We start from the raw sequence: 23,792 nt of genomic DNA, 5'->3' as shown, positions 1-23,792 counted from the left end.
AGATTTATTAAAATAATTTAATAATTTATTTTTAAAAGTTCAAATACAAATTTATTTCCTTCAATAATAAAATAAGGTTCATATTTGATTACTGAATATTAAAAAAATTCATACATGTTAAAAATTGTAATATGACTATGTACTTAAAGACCCACAATAATATCACATTGCTTATTTGATAATCCTAATTACCTGCCTAGTTATAAAGCAGTAAGAAGGTCTCTGAGTAGCCCAAATTTTCCATCTCATAGCAATGAACTCTTTGGATTTATATGTATTGATCTCTGTTGTATTTCATGATACAATTTCTATAAAGTAAAAACTCTTAAGCTGAAATATTATTAAAATGTGAGGAATTATGTGAAAAATAAATTGCTGCTTTTTGTCCACCTGTTTAAAGTTGTTATTATTACCATTAATTAAATGTCAGCATTGAATCCAAAATTTATGGAGGAGATACGAAAATAAATACCTTACAGTACATCTGCAGCTTGTTCTACCTGAAATTTAATGACTGCATTCTATCTAAACAAATTAAATTCATTATTCAGAAAAGTAATGTTTTGTTTAAATTTTAATGTGTTTCATTAACTTTGTCATTTAATTATTCAAAGTTTTCTCATATTTCTTGAAATTTCACCTTCAGAAGCTAAAAGTGATTTTTGTCCCGACTGACTTTCCTCTTGGTTGCAAATAGAGTAGCATTTGTCTTTGTTTTGCTCTGCCGGATGTGTGTGGGGGTGTTCTTTTAAAAAAAAACTTCTTTTCAGAAGTCTCCGCCCAACTCCTTAACCTGCATTGGCAGCAGTTTCCAATAGTAAGGTTAAAAATAAATAATTTCAAGTGTAATTATTTATTTTTAATTTCCAAAATTTTACAAATAACTCACCTTGAAACTTTTTCATAAAGCAATGGTATATAGTTTAAAATATGTCCTAATATGAATAATGTAGACTTTTACCACAATCAAATATCGTGTAATGAAACAAGTTATTTTAAAAGTTGAATTAGATATGATGGAGAATTGGGGCTTTTGCTGTGTACTAATTTTATTCTTTCCAAGTATTAAACGAATTTCAATAAATAATGCTTTGTATTCTATATATTATATATATATATATATATATATATATATATATGATATAGTTGCAAAGACAGCGGATTTAGTTTTTAATATTTTCTTATTTTTGATTGTGTTCATCTCTTTAATGCCTTGATCAGACTGAGTATATGATCTGGAAGTCAATTTTGGACAGTATATTTGTTTTCTACAATTTGCATATATTACATTATTTCCATGGGTCCAGCTTAATTGGGTCCTCTGGTTAGGGTCTCACAAGGCTAAAATGAAGGTGTTGGTCAGGCTTTGTTCCTTCCTGGAGTTTGGAGCACTCTTCCAAGCTCATATGGTTGGCAGAATTGGTTCCTTAAGGTTGTAGAACTGAGGCTTCCTTGCTGGCTCACACCAGGGCCTGCCCTCAGCTCCTAGAGGCTGCTCACACTTCCCTGCCACATGGCCTTCTCACAGACCCTCTTGCAATGTGGCAGTGTTTACTTCCAGTCCAGCAGGAGAATTTCTCATTATCTCTAGTCTCTCTTTTTTAAAGGATTCATCTGGTTAAGTCAAGTCCACCCAGGATAATCTCTCTCTTATTAACTCAGAATCAACTGAGTAACAACCTTAAGTACACCTGCAAAATGCTTTCACTTGTGCTATATTCTGTTATTTATAAGCAAGTCACAGATTCCACTCGTGCTCAAGTGGAGGGGGTTTATACAAGTGCATGGTTACCGGGCCAGGAGTCATGGAGCCTGTCTTACAATTCTCTACCACAGACAAGTCGAGTTATTTCTTAAAACCTGTTTTTTGTTACTGATCTAGTTATTTACAAATATGAAATTACTGTATCATGTAATTATATAAATGTAGAATTACTGTAAATTACGAATGTCAATTAATAAAAGACATTTGTAATGTTGGACATCCTTGCTGCCAATTATCTAATTCAGTTTATTCTGAAAACTCTTTTTTGTTAAAATAACAACAATTACATTAATGACCATTTCAATAATAAAACTTTCTAGAACATTTAAGAATTTGAGTTGCAATTTAATAGAGTCCTTAAGTTTTATCTTTATTTGCTTAACTTTTATTTGGCCCCAAGTGTCATCCTAAGTGAGATTATACTGCCTCTAAAAACAACTGCCTTGATTGCAATCTAAATAATCCTAGAAGAATTAGATTTCTTATGAAACGAGAAAGACTGTAAAGTCTCCTGATTTAGTAAGGGGGGGACTTTAAATCACTCCTGTTGTATTTTAGTTTCACTACTTACCTTAAACTTTCAAAGTACTTTTATGTTTACGATCTAATTTATATATATATATATATATATATATATATATATATGTATGTATGTATGTATGTATGTACATACATACATAGAAAGAAAGACAGACAGAAAGTAGGGGAGGGAGAAAGAGAGCATCTACCAGATGGATCTCAAGCACTGTGGATATACCTTTCAAATAAAACAGACAAGATGCCTGCCCTTTTGGAGCTCATGTTCTACTAGGAGAGGTGAGACTGAAAAATGGCTTAATAAAATGTGGGAGCTTGTATTAGTGCTAAAGGAAATAGAGGAAACAATGGTAAGTTAGATAATAGGAGGTGGCACCCTATTTTAGATTAGTTGGTCAGGGAGGCATCTCTGATGCAGAGACTTAGCTTAGCCCATTGAGCTTTGACTTCTTCCAGTAGCTCTTTCTGATAATTCAAGACACTGTCCTATTTAGCAATGTGTAAAATATGTTTTGCTTGTAGCGTAGTTCATATTTATGCTGTCATAACATTATAACTGAGAAGTCGAATATTCAAAATCTGTTGTTGAAATATTTCTGTAAAACTAACATTTTCTAAATATATTTCAAAAATAATAAATAATAAAGCAATTAACATAAAAATGTTTCTCGTTTTAGGAATGGTGGAAAGCACCAGACATAACTGGAGTGGGTTGGATAAGCAAACTGATATGCAGAATTTAAATGAAGAGAGAATCTTAGCTTTACAGCTTTGCGGGTGGATAAAGAAAGGAACAGATGTAGATGTGGGGCCATTTTTGAACTCCCTTGTCCAAGAAGGGGAATGGGAGAGAGCCGCTGCTGTGGCATTGTTCAACTTGGATATTCGACGAGCAATCCAAATCTTGAATGAGGGGGCATCTTCAGAAAAAGGTATTAGGTTATATTCTAAGATACTTGGCAGTTCATAGAACCCTTTAAAGAAAAGATACTGATAATTTTCAAAAATCTAATCAATACATTTGTGTATATTTTTTGAAAAAAATTAGCATGGAACTGTATAAAAGTAAATTTTAGCCCATCCTTTTAGTTTATACCTCGGTTTAAGTCTATAAAAATAAAAGTGTGTTATAATTGTCATTTTAATAATGTAAGGAGTACTTGTGTCCATTTTCAAAGTTTTTTCTTTTAAAGATACCTCACATACATTTTAAAAATGTATTGTCTTGGAGATTAGAACTACTTTAGTTTGCAAGCATTTTTATGGCGAACATTTGAGCACATTTTATACTTTATCTTTTGGCTGATTTTTGATTGACGTTTAGGAAACTGAATAACATTTTTAGTTAGATTGATAGAGATTCTTATAAAAATGATATTTTGATCTGCAGAATGCTTCTATGTGAGTCTGGTGATTTAAACATAGCTTCCATTTAATATTTTCTAAGAAGGAAGAAACAGATGAGATAAAGTTTTTACTTTAACATTTTTCAGAAGAATATTCTCAGAAATAAGTCTTTTTCTAGAAATTCAGTTTTTTCTTACTTGGAATATTTCACTTGCAAATACTTAAGATGTATATAGCTATCGATTTTCAATACACCTAGCAAAGTATTTCTGAGTATTCAAAATACTTAATTCTTATTTGCTGGTCCATTTTGAAACCATTACAGTTCTGTTATAGAGAAAAACATGAAATTAACTGTAATATATTACGTTGCGGTCTAAAAGTTGCTAAAGCTAATGTCTTGCCCAGATTGGCCTCTTTTCCTTCACTTTGCTATAATTTAAATGTAAGTAAGGCTTCCGCATTTGAGATTGCAAGAGAAGACATATGGTGATGGAAAAAAGAATTGCTATTTGAAGCCATTTCTTAGTTATAATTTTGCTACAACCTGAGAGCATGATACTTCCCTGTCATGTGTACCTGGAATATTTGTGTTAGATTTGAACATCGCTACTAACAGTAGGGGAAAAGTATCTTTCCACTGATTTTAATAATTCGGTTAAGGACTGAAGAAAAGGTTTCCCTGAGTCGAATATTCCTTTCCACGTGGAAATAAATTGTTCTAAGCAGGATTCAAAGAAGATAGTTCTTTATTTTTGTTTCAATCATTAAAGACTTTAATTTAACAGAGTAGTCAGAGAAAGCAAGCACAAAGTAACTTGGGGAAAGTGTTTATAGAAATGAAGAACAAGGCTATTAAAACATAAGGTGGGAAATGCTGTTTTATTTGGAAAAGAAAGAAAATGATTAGGATCAGGAAGCAATAAGAAAGCTGCTAAATAAATGCGGAAACTACTTAAAAGTAAAAGTTAAAGGTGAATTTAGTTTTCTTTTGAAGCTAAACTTGTAAGGCTAGAAAGCCATGGGGCTGACACCAGGTTAACAGCTTAGCAGCAGCAATATGAACTTCTGAGAACAAATGATTAAAAGACTATTGGTAACAAATGCTTTGTTGCGAATGTGTCCAAATACAATTCTGTGGTAATTCTGTTAGTTTTATCCTAGAAATTAAAAGTATAAGAATGCTGAAATACTGGCTTTCAGCACCTTATAGTTAAAACGTATACGTAAATATGTGCATTACATATTTAGGAATAGGAAGACAAAATGATTTTGAAAATTGCAGTTCTAAGACACAATTACATTTGTTATCAACGCTTTGAAATACCTCAGCTAACATAAATGATCTTGCTAATAAAGTTGGCAATGATTCTGGTAGGATGGCTTCGCTTCACTTAGGCCCTGAGCAATAGCATGCTGTGTAGGAACCTGCTTGGAATGAGGACTTGAAAATTAAAATGTACTTGCCCTGCACAGGGTTTGTAATATGGGCAAAAGTTTTGTAAGAATGGAAATTTTTGCTTATGGTCCTTTCCAAAATTCCATTCTGAATCGAAACCTATTCTGGAGGTCTTAATTTTTCTCTGGGTAAAAGCCACCCTGTCTGATCTTTATTTGCTTATGGTTTAAGAACTGAAAGAGATACTAAGCTTTTGATCACTTTGATTAGCTGGCTGTTTTTAATATGCAGGTGATCTGAATCTCAATGTGGTAGCAATGGCTTTATCAGGTTATACAGACGAGAAGAACTCCCTTTGGAGAGAAATGTGCAGCACTCTACGATTACAGTTAAACAACCCGTATCTCTGTGTCATGTTTGCATTTCTGACAAGTGAAACAGGATCTTATGATGGAGTATTGGTAAGCTAATTTCTGTTTCGTAAGGCTCTCCTTTTAAGATAGGTGTTTTTATCTAACTTTGTTAAAATTTTCAAATGTCTCTTTGCATAAAATATTGTTACAGTTCGGATGCATTTTCTGTTATTTAAAATAAAGTATCCAAAACATTTTTTGACCAACTCTTTTTGAATGTGATTCTCAAACTAGAACTAGTTAGCTGACAGCAAACTGAACTTGATTTTTAAAATAGTTTTAGTAGTGTAATTTACAGACACAGAAGGAATGATTTTACCTGTTCACTTAAGAACTGAGCTCTAGAATTCAACAACTATATAAATATAAATTTTATATTGAAGTAAAATTTTAAAAATATGTTTCTTGTTTTTGTTAAGTAAACCAACACATGATCAGTTATGGTCAGGATGACCATATATATCTTGTCTGAGTATTTGTCATTCTCAGATATCTTCTAGTTTGGAAGATAAATTGTATGATCACACTACTTATGGTGGACTATTTCATTTTTGTCGTTATTTGGTCTTTTTATTGCTACTTTTTCCTTACGTGCTTTAATCACCTATGACCACAATTACCAAGTAAGTTCCTTGTCATGAAGTTGGAAAAGAAAGAATAAAGTGAGATTTGCTTATCAGTTTTTGTTACTGTTTTAAGCTTCATTTTAGTACTGCAACTTTCTTTGCACTGTTGGGCTTCTTTCTAGCACCGAGAAGAGCTTTCTAACATGAAAGTTATTTTTATGTTTGTCATTATAGCATTTCTTATAATTGTTTTAATAATAATCTAATAATTGATTTAAATGTCAGTCCCTAAGAATTTTTTAAAACATGTATTTTGTTGAGGTATTTTAATGAAAATTTTAATAAATGATAGTGTTTATTTTGAAATTTCTTAGTTTATATATTTTGTCCATTAATATTAATAAATTACTATTGAACTTTTCTAACAACTTCAAAATTAACATCCAAGAGTATGTTGGGGTTCTTTTTGTTTTTACTATTAGTACTTTTTGTTAAACAGAAGACTTTAAATGTTGCATCTTGAAGAAATCGATATTTTCAGGACGTGCTAGAGAATGAAGACTAGAAAAAGAAGTGGGTTGTTCACATTTTAAATTGGTAGAAAAGTATATTCTCTAAATGTCAATTTCTGTATTTTAAATTAGATGATCTATTATAAATCCTCTTCCTATACCTAAATTTTGGTTATTAGATAAGGGGTAGCTAATCTTGAGTATGAAGTTCATATTTCCAAACTATTTTAAGAGTGTACTTAATTGTACTTTATGTGTAAATAATTATTAATATTCTTTTAAAAAGTTGTTGAGTTGCAATAATCTAGTGAAAATCAAAACATAAAGGCCTGAGTTGTTGCTCTGTCACAGTTATCTTAGCTAGTCAGTTAACTTTTGGGGATTTTAGTTTTCTCAGCTATAAAATAGGACAGATAATTATTCATAACTCAGCCCAGATCAAAAATTTTAACACCTGCAACTGACTCTAAAAGTTAAGTATAGTTTGTATCAAACATGTTCCTTCTTTATGGCAGAACTATATTTTATATTTGTGAAAACACACTAAGATAGGTATCAGCTGAAGTAGTCATATGTTTAAAAGAGGAAAACTATATTTTATAGAATGACTTCTATGGAAATAGGATTTTTTCCACCTTTAAACTATGTTTTACTTATCACAAAATTAATTGTACCTTTGTACATTCATAAACATTTTTCAAAATAGTGTTTTTATAACATTGACAAGTATACAGAAATTTAAGTATTTATCATAATGCCTCTGAAAATTTTGCCACAAACCACCTATTGAATAGTATTTTACTGTAGCCACAGAATTATACTTATTCATTTATAAAGGTGTATTTTTAAATTTATTACTTTGTTTTAGCAACATGTATTGATTTTCTTTCTAAATTCAGTGCTGGTATATTAAAACTGGTATTCAAGTAGTAATTCAAGTAGTAATTCACCGATTTCCTGACTTGATTAACTTAGCAAAAGAAAGATTTTCTGTTTCCCCAAAATTAGTTTCTATAATGGAAGGGTTACATGGCATCTTAAATTTGGTAAACTGTACATTCATTACATATATTTTATTTTGGAGTTATATATAAGATGGAACTGGAATTTTTCATAACTGATTTGGTCAGTATATAAGAGGTAAATTTTTACTTTGTAAGAACAATAACCGTAGCAGCGAGTTTTCTGAGAGTTACATTAAGAAAGGCATTTTAGGGGATTAATGGTTCTGCCAGTATTATACACAATAACTTATTAATACCTTTGAAAATAAAATTACATACTGTATATATAAAATATTTAGTCTTCAGAAATTTAAAACTCATAGCACGTACAAGTAACTCCTTGCTTTTTCTCTTCTCTTCAGTATGAAAACAAAGTTGCTGTACGTGACAGAGTGGCATTTGCTTGTAAATTCCTTAGTGACAGTCAGGTAAGAACTGATTTAATTTCATGTTTGAAGTGATTTATATTTGCTGTTAGTGATTTAAGAAACGTATCTTTACATATAAATATGTATATGTGAGATGCATATAAAATTCTTCTAAAAAGTAAATAATCTCTGTTAGGTCAAGATATTGTAAATGTGTATCATAATTAAATTTACTTTTTTAAGAATGCTGACTTGATATTTAAATTTATTTCTGCTTTTGGCAGTGAGATTGGTCAATAGATAAATATGTTAAACTCACCTCTTAGGGATGCTATAAAAGGATTCCCTTGTTTTCTAATACAATATACAGGTACTGAATACATATGATTTTATATATGTATAGATCTATATATATATATATATCATTATATATAGTAATAAAATGTGCTAAATACTATAGTAATGAGAAAGTGCTAGGGGAATACAGAAAAATCTTGGCTAGAGTTTGGGGTGAAATGAAGTCAGGGAAGACCTTACAAGAAATGGTTATTTTTGATAATCTTGAATTCCTTTTAATTCTTTGATTGTATTATATCCTACTATAGTAGCGAGAACTTTGCAAAATAATGAGAACAGTTCTCTTTACATTTAAAATAGTAAAACCTCTATGGTTCTTTTATAGAATAATTATGAAAACATAGTACATGTGTTATCTTTTAAAAAATATATATTTTAAATGATCATGGATGCTGCATTATAATTTATAATAGATGCAGATTTCTAGAGTTCAAATATCTAGATCTTGCAAGGGCTTTTGTTTTAAAATGTTATCCATTAAGAATAACATTGTTCCAAATTTAGAAGTTTTAAAGATATAGGAAATGGATTGCTTCAGAGAAATCACTTTGAATTTTCCAGTTAAATAGATACATCGAAAAACTGACCAATGAAATGAAAGAGGCTGGAAATTTGGAAGGGATATTACTTACAGGCCTTACTAAAGATGGAGTGGACTTAATGGAGAGTTATGTTGATAGGACTGGAGATGTCCAAACAGCAAGTTACTGCATGTTACAGGTGAGTGCAGTGTGGTGGCAGCGTAATGAAACAAGAACGTCTAACCACCTTCTGTATTGTCTTCCCTCATTGAGTAGGTATGCCCTTTTGGTTGCTCAGAGCCTTTAGAAGGTATTTAGCTTTAACCTAATCATTTGACTTCCAGAGGACTTCTGCCTTACTTTAGTGTTCCTTAGTCTCCTACATTGGGTTATCCAGTTTTTCCTTTCACTTTGGGAAGTATCAGTCTTGCTTTTATGTAAAGCTCAAATGGAGCAGAGAAATCTCTCTTCAATTTCTCCAATTGTTGACAGAACTACACCTTCTATAAAAGAGATTGCCTTTCTCTGATCTGAACTACAGCCTCACTTGAAGTGCAGAAGGCAAGTTACACCACAGCTCTCTTCACTCTCATTGTCCCTTTTTATTATCAATGGACATGATTTGTTGTAACCAGTTCATCTATTTTCTCTGTTTTTACTGTCCAGTGGTTACAAACAAATTCCTGGCAAAGGTTCCCTTCTAGTTTACTTTTGTTGGAAGTGTAATAAAAATTTGGCGCATTTCACTGAGATTTCCTATAGCCCTCCAGCTAATAGTATCCTTTCCTGGTGTCCTCTTTCCTGTCCTCATCCCTTTATACAATATGATAGCATGCCATGTGCTGGGTAAATGGGGTAAAATGCCCTCTCCCCCACCCTACCTTCTTAGGAACAAGTAAAGATACTGGCCCACAAACCACAATGCAAATTTACTCTAAGGTACCAGGCCACTGCCACTAGAGAAAAGGTGTCCTTCCATAACATAATGAATCATTTTTTTCTTACTGAAATGATATCACATCTACTAAACTGTACATATATGGCTACAGAGTGCAAATGGGTTTGTAACCTCTTAACAAAATTTATAAATATATTTAAAATGCAGGCAAGTGTATATTTGTATATTTGGATCTTAAAAACTGAAGTCTGATATTCAGCTGCCTTTTAATTGGGATGTTTCCTCCATTTATGTTTATATGGTCAAGGTTAAGTCTACCATATTGCTGTTTGTTTTCCATTTGGTGTTTTTTGTTGTTGTTCTTCCTTTTGTTTTGTTTCTTTCCTGCCTTTTGGGCTAATTGAATATTTCAGTGTTTCACTTTATTTCATCTATTAGCATTTTGGCTATACCCCCTTTCATTATCTTTTTCTTAAAGTAGTTGCTCCAGGTCTGACAATACGTATCTTTAATTCATTAGTGAACACTTTACCTCCTCATATTTCATATTTCACAGCTGATACATCAGGCTTTCTACTCCACCCTTTCTCTTTCATACCTCACACTTAACACTTTCTGCTTTTTGCTTAATATTTCGTGTTTCACAAATGTTACAACAGTATAATTCCATTTAGTCACGCCGTTCCTATTATCATATATTTTAAACTCCAACTTAGAGTTTTATTATTTTTGCTTTGAATGGTCAGTTATTTTTTATGTAAATTATATGAAGAATGAAAACATGGACTTTTATATTTATATATCTATTTACCATTCCTCGTACTGTTTAGACCAGTAAACCCAAGTTTTATGTAATATCATTTCCCTTTGGTCTCTCTCTTTAGCACTTCTTGTAGTACAGATTTCCTGGTGACAGATTCTCTCAGCTTAATTTTAACAGACAATGTCCAGTTTGTTCTTGTTTTTCTTTCCCCACTTGAAAGATGTGGTTTTATAGTCTTTTGGCCTCCATTGTTTCTGATGAGAAGTCAGCTACTACTATCCTTGTTTCTCACATGTAGTATTTTATTTTTTCCTTGGGCTTCTTTCCGCATTTTATTTTTAATTTTCAGCAGTTTATCCTTGATGCCTATTGTAGTTCTTTTTATCCTGCTTGTGGTTCATTGGCCTTCTTGGATCTGCAAGTCAGTGCTTTGCATCAGATTTGGGAAGTTTTGAGGCATTATTTCTTTACGTATTTTTTTTTGCTTCAATCTCATTCTCTTCTTCTTGGAATATGTATATATGTATATACATATATATCGCACACACACATATACACACCCACGTGTGTATATATATATATATATGTGTATGTGTATATATACTGGGGTGTCAAAAAAAATGTATACAGGTGGACACTTTGGTCAACATTGCTCAAGCAGTAGTTTGCCGTAAGCAGAAGTGTCTGGACACTGATGGTAACCACTTTGAGCCATTCTTGTAATTATGGAAGTCAAACGTGACTTTTGTTATTGGTATATATTGAGTATTACATTTTTAATAGTTTTTTCCTTTCTTAAAATGTGTATACATTTTTTTGGCACCCTCTGCACATATATAAAAAACTATTTTATATTATCCCATAATATCTTGAGGCTCAGTTCATGTTTCTTCCATCTTTTTTCTTAATCTCTGTTCTTCAAATTGGATAAATTCTATTGATTTATTCATTGACTCTTCTGTCACCTACTTTCTGATGTTAATTTTTCCAAGGAATACTTTGTTTTAGTTGTTAATACTTTTTAATTCTAGAGTCTCTTTTCTTTATACTTTATATTTTTTAGCTCAGATCCCTGTCTATTCACTAATTAAAACACTGTCTTTGAACATATGTCTAATAGTTGCATTGAACTGTTTGTTGGCTAATTCTAACATATGGGCTATTTAGGTTTAGTTTTTATTGACTGCCTTTTTCCTTGACTTTAAACTATATTTACCTGTTTCTTTATATGTCTAATGATTTTTTTCATTTAGTACTACATGTTGTGTACAGTACATTATAGAGATCTAGGTTCTTTTACCTATCTGAAGAATTTTGGTTAATGTTTTCGGAAGTTCATTTATTTGTTTGTTGCTCACTTTGGTCTTACATTTTGCTACTGCAGATCTGTGGAAAGCCCTAGGTGTTTCTTAAGCCCTTCTTATTTGATCAGACTTAAGCACTAAACTGTTTCCTCTGTAGATTCTTGTCAGAACTTGATTTTCAGGTTTATTGGGGCAGATCTAGAGAAGACTTACTAAATATAAATTAACCATATTCTTTCTTAGTTTATCCCGACTGCCATAGAAGGGGCAAGAGTGGGGGTATGAAGATTTCTTACTTTTCTGTGAATTTTCTTTTTAAACCAGAGGTTGTAGTCTATCTTAATACTTAGTTCTAGTTAAGTTGGTCATAATTAGGACTAGAGTAGATGTTTACTAGTTTAAGAAATGAAATTGACAACTAAGTTTTTTACATGTTCTTTTTGCTAAATTTGACTCTTGTAATTGAAATTACTAACTAATTAATAGGTGAAGTATATGCTTCTATTTTGATGGAATGTCTAAAGATAGATAGTCTTTATTAGCTGTTATTGGTTTCTTCTGTTTTTCCATAAGTAAGATGCAATGCTAAGTTCTAACATTTTCCTTTGCTATCTGGCCACCAAATAGAATTGGGAAAACTGGACTTCAGATTGATGCCTATGGCATCATTGGGGGTAGAGACTTTCTCTACTTTCTTCATCTTGTAAAGTTAAGGAAGATAGGCTGGACATGACGAAAAGTATTCTGTGAAAATCCGCTATGGAAGGCAGTGTGGAGGTTCCTCAAGAAATTACAAATAGAATTACCATATGACCCAGCAATCGCTCTCTTGGGTATCTACCAAAAAAATCTGAAAACATTTCTCTATAAAGACACGTGTACTCCAATGTTCCTTTCAGCTTTTTTTACGGTGGCCAGGACATGGAAACAACCAAAATGTCCTTCGATAGATGAATGGATAGAGAAGTTGTAGTATATATACACAATGGAATACTATTCGGCGTTAAGGAAAGATGATATAGGACCATTTGTGACAACATGGATGGATCTTGAGAGTATAATGCTAAGTGAAGTAAGTCAGACAGAAAAAGCAGAGAACCCTATGATTTCACTGATATGTGGTATATAAACCAAAAACAACAAAAGAAAAAGACAAACAAATGAGAAAGAAAAACTCATAGACACAGACAATAATTTAGTGGTTACCAGAGGGTAAGGGGGTGGGAGGTGGGTGATGAGGGTAAGGGGGATCAAATATATGGTGATGGAAGGAGAACTGACTCTGGGTGGTGAACACACAATGGGATTTATAGATGATGTAATACAGAATTGTACACCTGAAATCTACGTAAATTTACTAACAATTGTCACCCCAATAAATTTAATATAAAAAAAAAAGAAAGAAAATCCAAAACAAGCATTGGTGAAATGTGGAATGTCACAGCTGCCAGGGAAAATAGAGCTTTAGGAAAAGTCTTACTGAGAAGAAATTAAAGTTCTTATTGAGAAGAAATCTAAAGTAAATTTAAGGAACAGAAATTGTTGCTTTTCACTATGGCCTAAGGTCATACAAATGAAGAACATGTTTGGCTTGGTTTTTGTTTTTTCCTGTTTAATTTTTAAGGTGATAATAGTATGTTTTGACTGAGTGCAAGCGACAGGTTTAGCTTTCAGATCAGTAGATATATAAAAACAGCATCTCAGTTCACAGTTCATTGCTAGATATGAAGGACCATACTTGGTATTATTTTAAATGTGATTAAGCAGTTTTAGTGTGCATTTGGATTAGATAGTAAACTTTTGTGAACCCAAAATTGTAATTGTTGGGGCAGAGTACTCACATTACTTTTCACTGCATTCAACCAGGAAAGTGAATTATGTGCTCTTGGATTTTTAAACTTCAATAAGAGATAGAGCACAACACGTTCCTGGCCAGATATATATAATGATACATACAAGTAATATTTCTGTCATTAGTAGAGGCCAGCTTAAAGTAATTTAATAGAGCTACCATCAGTTATTTTATCTGTATCCTCACTAGGAGCCAGCTTTTGGCAAAAAGGAGGCCTATTTTTTCTGTGTGACTCATAGTCACATTACCTAGAATTATGTGGTTTATCCAGGAAATTTTAAAACAACTGAAATAACCCATGTTTTCTTCTTAGGGTTCTCCTTTAGATATTCTTAAAGATGAAAGAGTTCAGTACTGGATTGAGAATTACAGAAATTTATTAGATGCCTGGAGGTTTTGGCACAAACGAGCTGAATTTGATATCCACAGGAGTAAATTGGATCCCAGTTCTAAGCCTTTAGCACAGGTAAGTGCATTGTTTTGGAGAGAAATAAATTGTAACATGTACCTAGTAGCCCAGCAAAAGTAGAAAGAAATGTTTACTGTATGTTATGTAGAATAAATTTAGAGTTCAATTTAATAAATTGATATTAGTTGATTCTTTTGCTTACATTTAGCTCCCATTGATGTCTTTATCCATCCCAGACTGCACTTTGTCCTTGATCTTCCTGTGTTTTTTTTTTTGGTCCTCCACTTACTAACAATTATCTCAGTGACTTGAGCTTTACTCAGATATAGCACAACACAGCAGGCCTAGAGGATCTTAGGCAAATCTAAATGAATCCTAGGGCTGTGTGAGCTTTTCTAATATATTCCAAGTCCTTTCAGAATCTAAACTATTATATGGTCTTAACACGTTCCACTTATGTATCATTTTTCTGCACTGTTTGTATGTAATAAGGCAGGATTTTTTAACTGTGTGTGTGTGTGTGTGTGTGTGTGTAGTATATATAAACACACATATATGTCTGATTACACATGGAAATTTTAAATTTTTTCTTTCAGCATTAATTTAATGCTCATCCATCTCATAAAGCACATGATGTGGTTATCATTGTATATCTAAGTTTAGACATTAAATACCAGGTATATCCTCAGTGTGAGCACTGGATGGTGCTATTTTCTTATTTTAGAAAGTGGAGATATTAGTACTTCCATTAAAACAACCTGAATATTAGTAAAATAACATTACATTAATATTTGTTACTGATCTATGTAAGTGTTTAAGAGCATAGGAGTTTTCAAAGTAAAATGAACAGTGTCTATTACCATTCAAAATTAATAACCATTGCAGGATACTTAACTCCTTTTTATCTTAGGAAATGAGTGTTTTCTTTACAAGAAAATTTTGTTCAGGCGATTATACCATGGAAATTTGGATCAGAAGTCATATTAAGATATTTTTTAATGTCTCACAGTAAAGTGTAAAGTCCTTACTATTTCTAAAATGTTGGGAATCTGGTGTTAACCAGATTTATCTGTTGTATGTCAGTGATACTAGGAGGAATACAACTAAACAAAGGTGACAAAAAAGTACTCGAATAATGTAACTGCTAAGTGGAAATAAAATGAGAACTAGTTAAATTTAGCAGTTAACAAACTATTCTACAATGTAAAATAAGTTTAAAAATGATTTTAAAGTAATTTGTTTGGATCAAACTTTGAATTATTTATTAATTTTATTTATAAAGTTTGCATTATATTTTAACTCCTTTCATTTGTTTTATAGGTGTTTGTGAGTTGCAATTTCTGTGGCAAGTCTATCTCCTACAGCTGTTCAACTGTGCCTCATCAGGGCAGAGGTTTTAGTCAGTATGGTGTCAGTGGCTCACCAACAAAGTCGAAAGTCACAAGTTGCCCTGGCTGTCGAAAACCCCTTCCTCGGTGTGCACTCTGTCTCATTAATATGGGAACACCTGTCTCTAGCTGTCCTGGTATGACATAATTTTATAATACACTTTTCTAAGCTGAGATTGTTCCTACATAATTGATTTAATGTTGTAAATAAAAGGCATACTAGCTTGATTTTATATTATTTCTAAGAGTGAGCTACTTTGCTGGCTTGTATTCCCTATAGTTTATAAAATTTACACATTAAAAGTAAATTTATATCCATGATATCTCAGGTAATCTCCCAAATTCAGGCCAATTTGAAGTTAGTGAGGAGAGCTTAAATATTAAGTAATCTTAAAATTTTACCAGTTTTCATTATATACATTTCAGAGATTTTTCATTTTATACATTGCTTGAACAAGGAGGCAACTTATAGCGTAAATAAGTTCTCTGTGAACTGAGATATGTTGAAATAGTTACATTTAATACGTCTTTTGAACCATAAGCCTCAGGAAGCTCTAATGGCCCAAATGCTGTTCCTTTTTGCTAGATAATAGGTTTTCAGTCTTTTCTATTTTTGAAATAGGTAAGAAAAGATAAAAACAATTTTCTAGAATTCGAAGAAAATTAAATCTTAAAGCATTTCAAGCTCTCTATTATGGAAACTATTAATTTAATGAAAGTTCACTCAAGTTTATCAAATATTAACATTTGTTTCATATTTGCTTCAGAAATATTTTTCTAAATTTGCTTCAGAACTAATTTCTTTATATAATACATACTTGAGCACTTGTTTAATACACTAAGATAAGGTTTGTGTGCTGAAATGAATCAAAATCTTGGTGGAGCTTAGGGTATGCAGTGAGCATGGATAACTTACATAAAAATGAGAAATGATATGTTCTAGAAAATAAATACTAGTCCAGGTTCCCTTATTTGTCATTCCAAAATCCCTGAAAAGATCTGAAAATCCAAAGTTTTAAAAATAAATTTACAATTTTATTTGGCAACACAAACAGACAAAAACCTGTTCAGAATTGATATGAGGCTATTAAGGTCTTTATTTCTCTTATTTGTTTGTGAATATTCATGTTTCACTGCAGAAATACTTATGTGAGATGACAGGATGATGCTTCAGACTGGAGGTGTTATATTTGCTCATTATTTTTCTAAAATCCCAACACATTTTGAATTCTGAACCATATCTAGCTCCCTGAGGTGAATAAGGGATATTATATGAAGAAAGTGTTAGGAATTTTGAAAGTGGGAAACATTACTTCTATCTAAAGGATATGTGGAAAACTTCAGAAGGAAAATGCCATTTAAGCTAGTCCTTTAGAGTTTGATAGATTTAAATAGTGAAGATTTTAGAGGTTGTAGACAAAGAGTAAACAGCATGAACAAGGGTAAGGAGATTGGTGAGTATGGTTAAGTACAGAGAGTGTATGGGAACTAGCATGTGCGTCATTGTGAAAGGACCTAGGAAGTGGACTGATAGGAAATAGTGTAAGAAAATTAGGGGAGCCTGAATATGATCTTTAAAGGCACTACTGAGCTGATTACAAAATACTAGTAAGTCTATTCTTTTTCGGTACGTAAAATGAGAAGAATCTGAGTTCCAAAATAAAACAGACCTAATTGAAATCGGTCCATGGGAGTTTAAAGATTCAAGTGTACAACACCCCCCCTACAATTAGCATCCATTTCTCATGCTTCGTGATCCTAATGGCCAGGATTTCCATAAGCTTAGTTTACCTGAGGGTTGCATAATTTTACATTGCACTCAGTTGTGCTTTGAAGATTGGAACTGTTGAAACTGTTTCAATAGAATTTATAATTATAAATGTTTATAATTATGTGTCTATAATTATAGTTGACCCTGGAACAACATGGTTTGAACTGCACAGGTCCACTTATTCTCAGATTTTTTTTTTTAGTAAATAGGCATTTGGTCCTCCCTGTATCCCCAGATATCGCAACTACAAACTATACCAACTGCGGATCGAAACAGTATTAAAAACAGCATTTTCAATCTGCATTTGGGAATCTGCGGATGTGGAGGGCCGACTGCATTGTTCTATACCGTTTTATGTAAGCGACTTGAGCATCCACAAATTTTCTGGAACCAATCTCCCATGGATACTGGGAGATAGTTGTAGTTAAGATTTGGTCAGTCAAAAGTTATGCTTGGATTTTTTACTGCACGGGGTCAGCGCTTCTAACCCCCATATTGTTCAAGAGTCAACTGTATTTATAAATATTTATAATTATAATGGTTATAAATTATAAGCATGATGAATTATAAATGTTATTTATTCAGTTGTTTATTTAGTACCTATGTTCTAATTGCCATTAATATTACAGTAAACAAAATAGACAAAATCTGTCCTTATAGAGCTTAACTTCTAGGTATGATACATTTCTTTGAGTTAGATTCTATACTGGTTTTCTTCTTACTGTTCTGTTATTATTGTTGTTGTTATTTAGTCCCTAAATGAAGCTATAGTTCCCTCAACTATTCTGTAGCATTTATCTTCATCATTCACTACAAATCTCTTAAAATTTAAAGTAATTTGATTTTAAAAAGCCTTTTCACAGCACAGCTAGCTTTATTCATGAAACAAGGAGGTAAAGGCTTACTTCTCTCAAAAAAAATAAAAAAAATAAAAAGCCTTTTCATACAGCAGGGAGGCAGACCTTAATATTTTTAGCTCTCATCAGACAAACATAAGGATTAATCTGTTCTGGATTCAGTTTGTGTTCTGGATATGTTAGAATTTACAGAAACAAAGTGAAAATCCCTAATGAGAGCTATACACAAAGGTGTAAAATAATTTATCTTTAAAGGTCTGTATTTTTTCTTTTTCTCTTCCCTCAGTCCTCTCCACCCCCTTCATTGTTAATTGTATTCATGAAATTTTTAGGAAGAATTTCAGTGTTTTACATCTTAAATCCTTGAACCACTTGTATACCACCTTCATATCATTAGCAAAAGCAGATGGGTATTTTTCAAAACTACTTGCAAGACTATCCCTCTGGTCATTAAAGTGCGACCAGTATTGGTCCAGGGGAAATTTTGAACTTGTATCATGTCTTAAAAGGTGTACACACACGATTGCTTAATTAAGTTTAATACTTCTACTTACTCATTTTCTCTTCTTATCTCTAATTATATAAGATCTTAAAACATTTTAATTTTTGTTGTTTTAGAACAAAAGAAAACATATTAAGGTAGTCAAAATTAATAGAATGAGCATGTTTTTGAGCACTCAATGTTTTGTAAATATGTGTATGAAGCTGTACATGGATAACCATGTATATGTAATGACACATTTTTCTTCACTTTCTTATGAACTGTGACACATAGGAATGTATATATCGAGTCCCCCACCCTGCTTAAGATAACATTGTCTTGCTGATGCCTTTGCTCACTTCTCCTTGCCTGCTCTCACCTCTTTCCTTCTCCCCAGAGGTAGCCACTGTCCTTAGTTGTGTGTTATCCAGTCTTTAGCTTGTCTGTGTAGTTTTATCACATGCTTAATTTTGTTTGTGCTTTAAATTCTATGCAAATGAATCTTATACAGTATATATTCTTTGCCTTGCCTTTTTTGCTCAAAATTGGGGCTTGTTTTATTTTATTTTTTTTAGTGTTAATTATGCTAATGAATGTAGCATTAGTTTATTCATTTTGCATTACTATTTAGTATTCCATTCATGATTGTAGCAGTTTTTCCACTGTATTATTGATGGATACTTTGGTTGTTTCCAGATTTTTACTATTATGAACAATGCTGCTATGAATATTCCTGCAATGTCTCCTTTTAGCGTGTACAAAAATTCCTCTAGTGTATTTGCGTAGGAGTAGAATTGCTAAATCATACTGTTTACTAATGTGTTACTTAGGATTTTTATGTGTCTGTTCAGGAAGGAGACTGGCCTGTAATCTTCCTTTCTTGTACTATGTTTGTCTGGTTGTATTAGCAAAGTTTTGCCAGCTTCATGAAGTGCTTTGGGAAATTGCCCTTTTTTTCCTGTTCTTTGAAAGACTTTGTGTAGATGAAAATAACCTGCTCCTTTACTGTTTGGTAGAACTCACCTGTAAACTGGGCTTGGTATATTCTTTGTGGGAAGATTTTAAACTACTGATTATTTCTCTAAGGTTGTTAATTCAGACTGCTTCTTAGTGGGTTTGATATTTATATTTTTCAATTCTTTATTGGCTATTAAAGATGTAAGGAAACTTCTGTTATTTGGTGTTTTTCAATCTAAACTAGATCCTAGCTTTAAAATTACTACTTCAATATGATGTATGATTTATGTTTTGGCATCATTTTAGAAATATCTTTTAAGAAACTTGGAATAAAATAATGTAGTTAATGAAGATCATTTTCTTTAACCCATAGGAGGATCCAAATCAGATGAAAAAGTAGATTTGAGCAAGGACAAAAAATTAGCTCAATTTAACAACTGGTTTACGTGGTGTCATAATTGCAGGCACGGTGGTCATGCTGGACATATGCTTAGTTGGTTCAGGTAATCAGCACATTTCTTCTTTAATAGGCTTGGAGTTAGAGGAGATACAACAAATGGCCTTTTAAATAGTTCAGGTTTATACAGCCAAAGGATGAATTTCTTCTTTACTGTCACCTGAGTTAACAAAGATGGTGTCAGCATTTCTGTCATTAGATATCCTATGTAATCTTAAATTACAAAATTAAAACTCCTATAAGAAATAGTTTAAATATGATGTATGGTTTAAGTGTTTGAATAGCATCATTTAACTTTATTTGGGGACAGGATATGTTTATAGTTTTTTACAACTGACAGACTATCCTGTCATATGTAATATGTAATTGAATTATAAAGTAAAAATGATAGAATACACATCAAACTATTGCATCCGCTGTCTTCTAAATAAGCTTGTTATGTAGCAAGCACCTAATGTAATGGGAGACTCTCAAGACCATATGTAACTTTTCCTTTGAATAGTGCCGGTGGCCCTGTCCTCCTAATTGCTATTGCTTTTACACCCAGTTTGTCACACTAGCTTTCATTTGAACTCTAAGCACGTCCCTGACACCTTCATAACTGTAAATGGGTGATCTTATTGTATATTTAGAAAGTAAAGCCATTCATTTTTCAGTAACTTTTCTCCCCAAGTTCAGCTTGGCAGTCATTTCTAATTTAATGCTTTTAATGCTTTTTGTCTTTGGGTTTTCATTCCTATATTTTTCCAAAAGCCATTTTGAAAAATTGTATTATAGATATAGATAGGTATATAGATAAATAAATATAGTATGTATATGTATGTATAATTTAGATTTTTAACTGTTTCTTGACCTATCATTTTAGGGACCATGCAGAGTGTCCCGTGTCTGCATGCACGTGTAAATGTATGCAGTTGGATACCACAGGGAATCTGGTACCTGCAGAGACTGTCCAGCCATAAACGTTATCACCTAAAGAGAAACCTTCAAGTGTGGAGCTTTCTAATAGATGTCCTTCATAGCTCAAAAACATACCTCAGAACAAGTCACTCATGACTTTCCTGTAATGGGAAAATAAATCATTCTATCAAATCAGCAATTTGATGTTTGAGTGATTTTGATGTGCTTCACAGAGACAAATGCTGCTGAAATGAACATGAGACTATGGGCATGGATTCTGTTCAGTTGGTTTGTAAAGTTCATTTTGGAAGAATTTTGTAGGGTTTTATTGATACTATAAACACTGTGCAAGCAGAGTTTCTGGAATAGCCAAGAACAGACCTTAAATCTGTATCTTCCAAGCTGAAAGTGAATATCTTTCAGTAAAATCTGTACACTTTTAAAATAGAATAAAATGAGCAGTTCGGTGTTTCAGATGATAGTTTAAGCTCATCCATGCTTACATTCCTTTCAGATGAAATTAAAACTATGGAGTTTTACTTTTTGAATTGGAGAGCCCCTACCCCACAGAATAAATTTGATCAACGTATGGTTGATCTATATATAAATATATAGATATAGATATATACCATATATACATTTTATTTTTCAGGACTCTTTTTGCCTCGTACACTTTCATTTTAAGGTAAGAAATCTTTTGGCACAGAACTTTACTGTCTTCCTAGAAAAACCAAAATTAAGATATCTTACAAATTTTCTCTTCTGGAGAGAAAAATATGGATCATTTCAGGGGAATGTGTTACAGAAATTTCAGTTTCAATGTCCTCATTTGTCTTCAAAGATTTCTCTCCCTGTTAATTCATCATCTGATGCTCATTTTCTGGGAGGATTTCACTGAACACAGAATCTATGCAAGATTATTTGAGACCAGCCATTCAACATACTCCATGTCAGTGTGTCCTACTGTCCAGTTCCCTCCTGTTTTGAAATACCTTTTTTCCCCTAAAACTAGGGATGAAGGGGAAAACAATCACTTTGGAGACAATTTCACTTTAAATGTAAATTTCTGAAAGTAAGTATATTTGGGCCAGTTCAAGGCCTTTACTTTAAATATTTATTTTTTTCCCTTTTCACAGGTAGATAGTTGGAAGAGAAATACAAAGGAATTGTAGCATGCTTCTCTGTCATCTGACATGCAGAGGACTGAACTGAATTTCATAGTTGAAGTTGTATTCATAGATAAAGCGTAAGCTTAAAATTAATTTTATAGAGTTTTAAAGAAAGAAATATCTTAAACTAAAGAATTTTAAGAGCTTTCATGTTAGCACTTTTACCTGGTGAAACTAAGATAGATTAGTTTGAGGTGTGACCTAAATATTGAACAATAGTGGATTAAAATATTTTTTTACTTTGAGATATGATACAAAAGATCCTTTTCTAGGCAAACATCGCATATCTACTCTAAACATCTCTCTTAGATGACAGTCTTCTTTCAAAATGAAAGAATTGGGAATAGATATAAATAGGTAGATGGAAATCTATCTAAATACTTGTAGATAGCTAGCTAACTATTTAGCTAGATTTTTTCTTTTTATAGAGATTGCTATTAAGAGGGTATTTTCCAATCTTAAGTAAGTCTGATTTCATTTTGCTAAAACATAACCTTTACCTTTAAAAGTGCTTCAGTTGAAGTGTTTCTTTCGAATTTACTATGTCCTAATTATGAAAAGTCAGCTTTAAGTAATATCAAACTATCTGATACATTTTCAATTTTTTTTAGCTAAAGTAAGGCAAAATTATTGAATATATATTTAGAATAGGGGTATATCTAAAATACCATTTTTGGAAATATTTAATTAGGCACACATAAAGTCTTATATAATCTGTTTGTCTATAATCATAGGGTAACATTTTTAAGATTATTTACGCCTATGTGTCAACTTCCTAATATTTTCTGTGAAGCCTAAATATTCATATGAGATGTCTATAATGTTTCTCATTTTAGTGTATGTGGACCATGACATGAAAATAGATTCCAATTATTTTTCTGTTTTTATTACTAGGTCATTGATGTTTGGGTTTATAAACTCAACAATATATTTTACCTAAACATGTTCAATCAAAGTGTTTAATAAAAATGTTTTTATTACTTTTTTAGAAAAATAAATCTGGGTTGAAGTCAACATGTCTAATCTACAAATTATGAATCCTCTACAAATAATTCAATAAAGTAACATTAGTACTTAATTTGATGGCAAATTCAGTACTTAATCTTAGAAGCAACTTTTTTAGGCTTTGTTTTTCAGTTTAATATACTTTCCAGAGTGGTTATATTCTTTAAAATTGTTTATTCAAAAAATAGCTTTCCATTGTCAGGGCTACACATGATAAATATTAGAGTTATAATATAGTTTTGCGTTTAATTGCATGGCTAAATTTAATTTCACTCATTTGACTGCAAATATTTAAAGTATGGGCTTTGAGATTTAAATGAGAATCCTAGCCTTTGAACTGTGGCCAACTGACTATCATTTTGAGCTTCAGATTCCTCATGTTAAAAGCAAGGTACAGAAATACGTACCTCATAGGGTGATGGGAGTGTTAGGTGATAAAAGAAGCATGAAGTACTACTGTATCCCTGTCACATAGTAAATGCTCTATAAAAGGTAGTGATTAACAGTCATTGTTACCTTAATCTTTATGGGTTACTCATGTGTCAGTATCATTTAAGTGAAGGATCTACATTTGTCTGGAAATTTCCCACTTTTTTTCCCAAATCTGAATCAAGTATGGCATTTTCTTTGGAGGTAGGACTTAAGCTATTTTTGTTTATCCGGTATTTATTATGTTACTTTTTGCTGCATGAAGAAATGCTCTAAACAACCACCTAGGAGTTTAATGTTATATGTGAGTGAACCCAGGGATGAAAATTTTGGCAATTCTGGACAGTTGACCAGTAACTGTTG

At 32.1% G+C, this 23,792-nt stretch overlaps 1 protein-coding gene across 6 annotated transcripts in view; it reads left to right on the top strand.

The window, feature by feature from the left end:
- The window catches only part of MIOS (meiosis regulator for oocyte development), a 65,871-nt gene that overhangs the window by 11,038 nt on the left and 31,041 nt on the right, over positions 1 to 23,792 (top strand). For 4 of the 6 annotated variants that reach the window (XM_081079949.1, XM_081079950.1, XM_081079951.1 and 1 more), the window contains 8 exons: positions 2,980 to 3,234; positions 5,340 to 5,509; positions 7,906 to 7,971; positions 8,830 to 8,988; positions 13,920 to 14,072; positions 15,336 to 15,540; positions 19,843 to 19,972; positions 20,792 to 23,070. In XM_081079949.1, the coding sequence (XP_080936075.1) occupies positions 2,980 to 3,234; positions 5,340 to 5,509; positions 7,906 to 7,971; positions 8,830 to 8,988; positions 13,920 to 14,072; positions 15,336 to 15,540; positions 19,843 to 19,972; positions 20,792 to 20,888 (1,235 nt within the window). In that variant the 3' untranslated portion in view covers positions 20,889 to 23,070. Of the gene's footprint in view, positions 1 to 2,979; positions 3,235 to 5,339; positions 5,510 to 7,905; positions 7,972 to 8,829; positions 8,989 to 13,919; positions 14,073 to 15,335; positions 15,541 to 19,842; positions 19,973 to 20,791; positions 23,071 to 23,792 lie in introns of those variants that run through there. The other 2 variants (XM_081079952.1, XR_013995365.1) reach the window with 2 other exon arrangements.

The sequence above is a fragment of the Rhinolophus hipposideros genome, assembly GCF_964194185.1.
Source record: "Rhinolophus hipposideros genome assembly, chromosome: 18".
NCBI lineage: Eukaryota > Metazoa > Chordata > Mammalia > Chiroptera > Rhinolophidae > Rhinolophus > Rhinolophus hipposideros.
The sequence above is the reverse complement of the archived record's forward strand: the minus strand, read 5'-3'. Positions and strand labels throughout refer to the sequence as shown.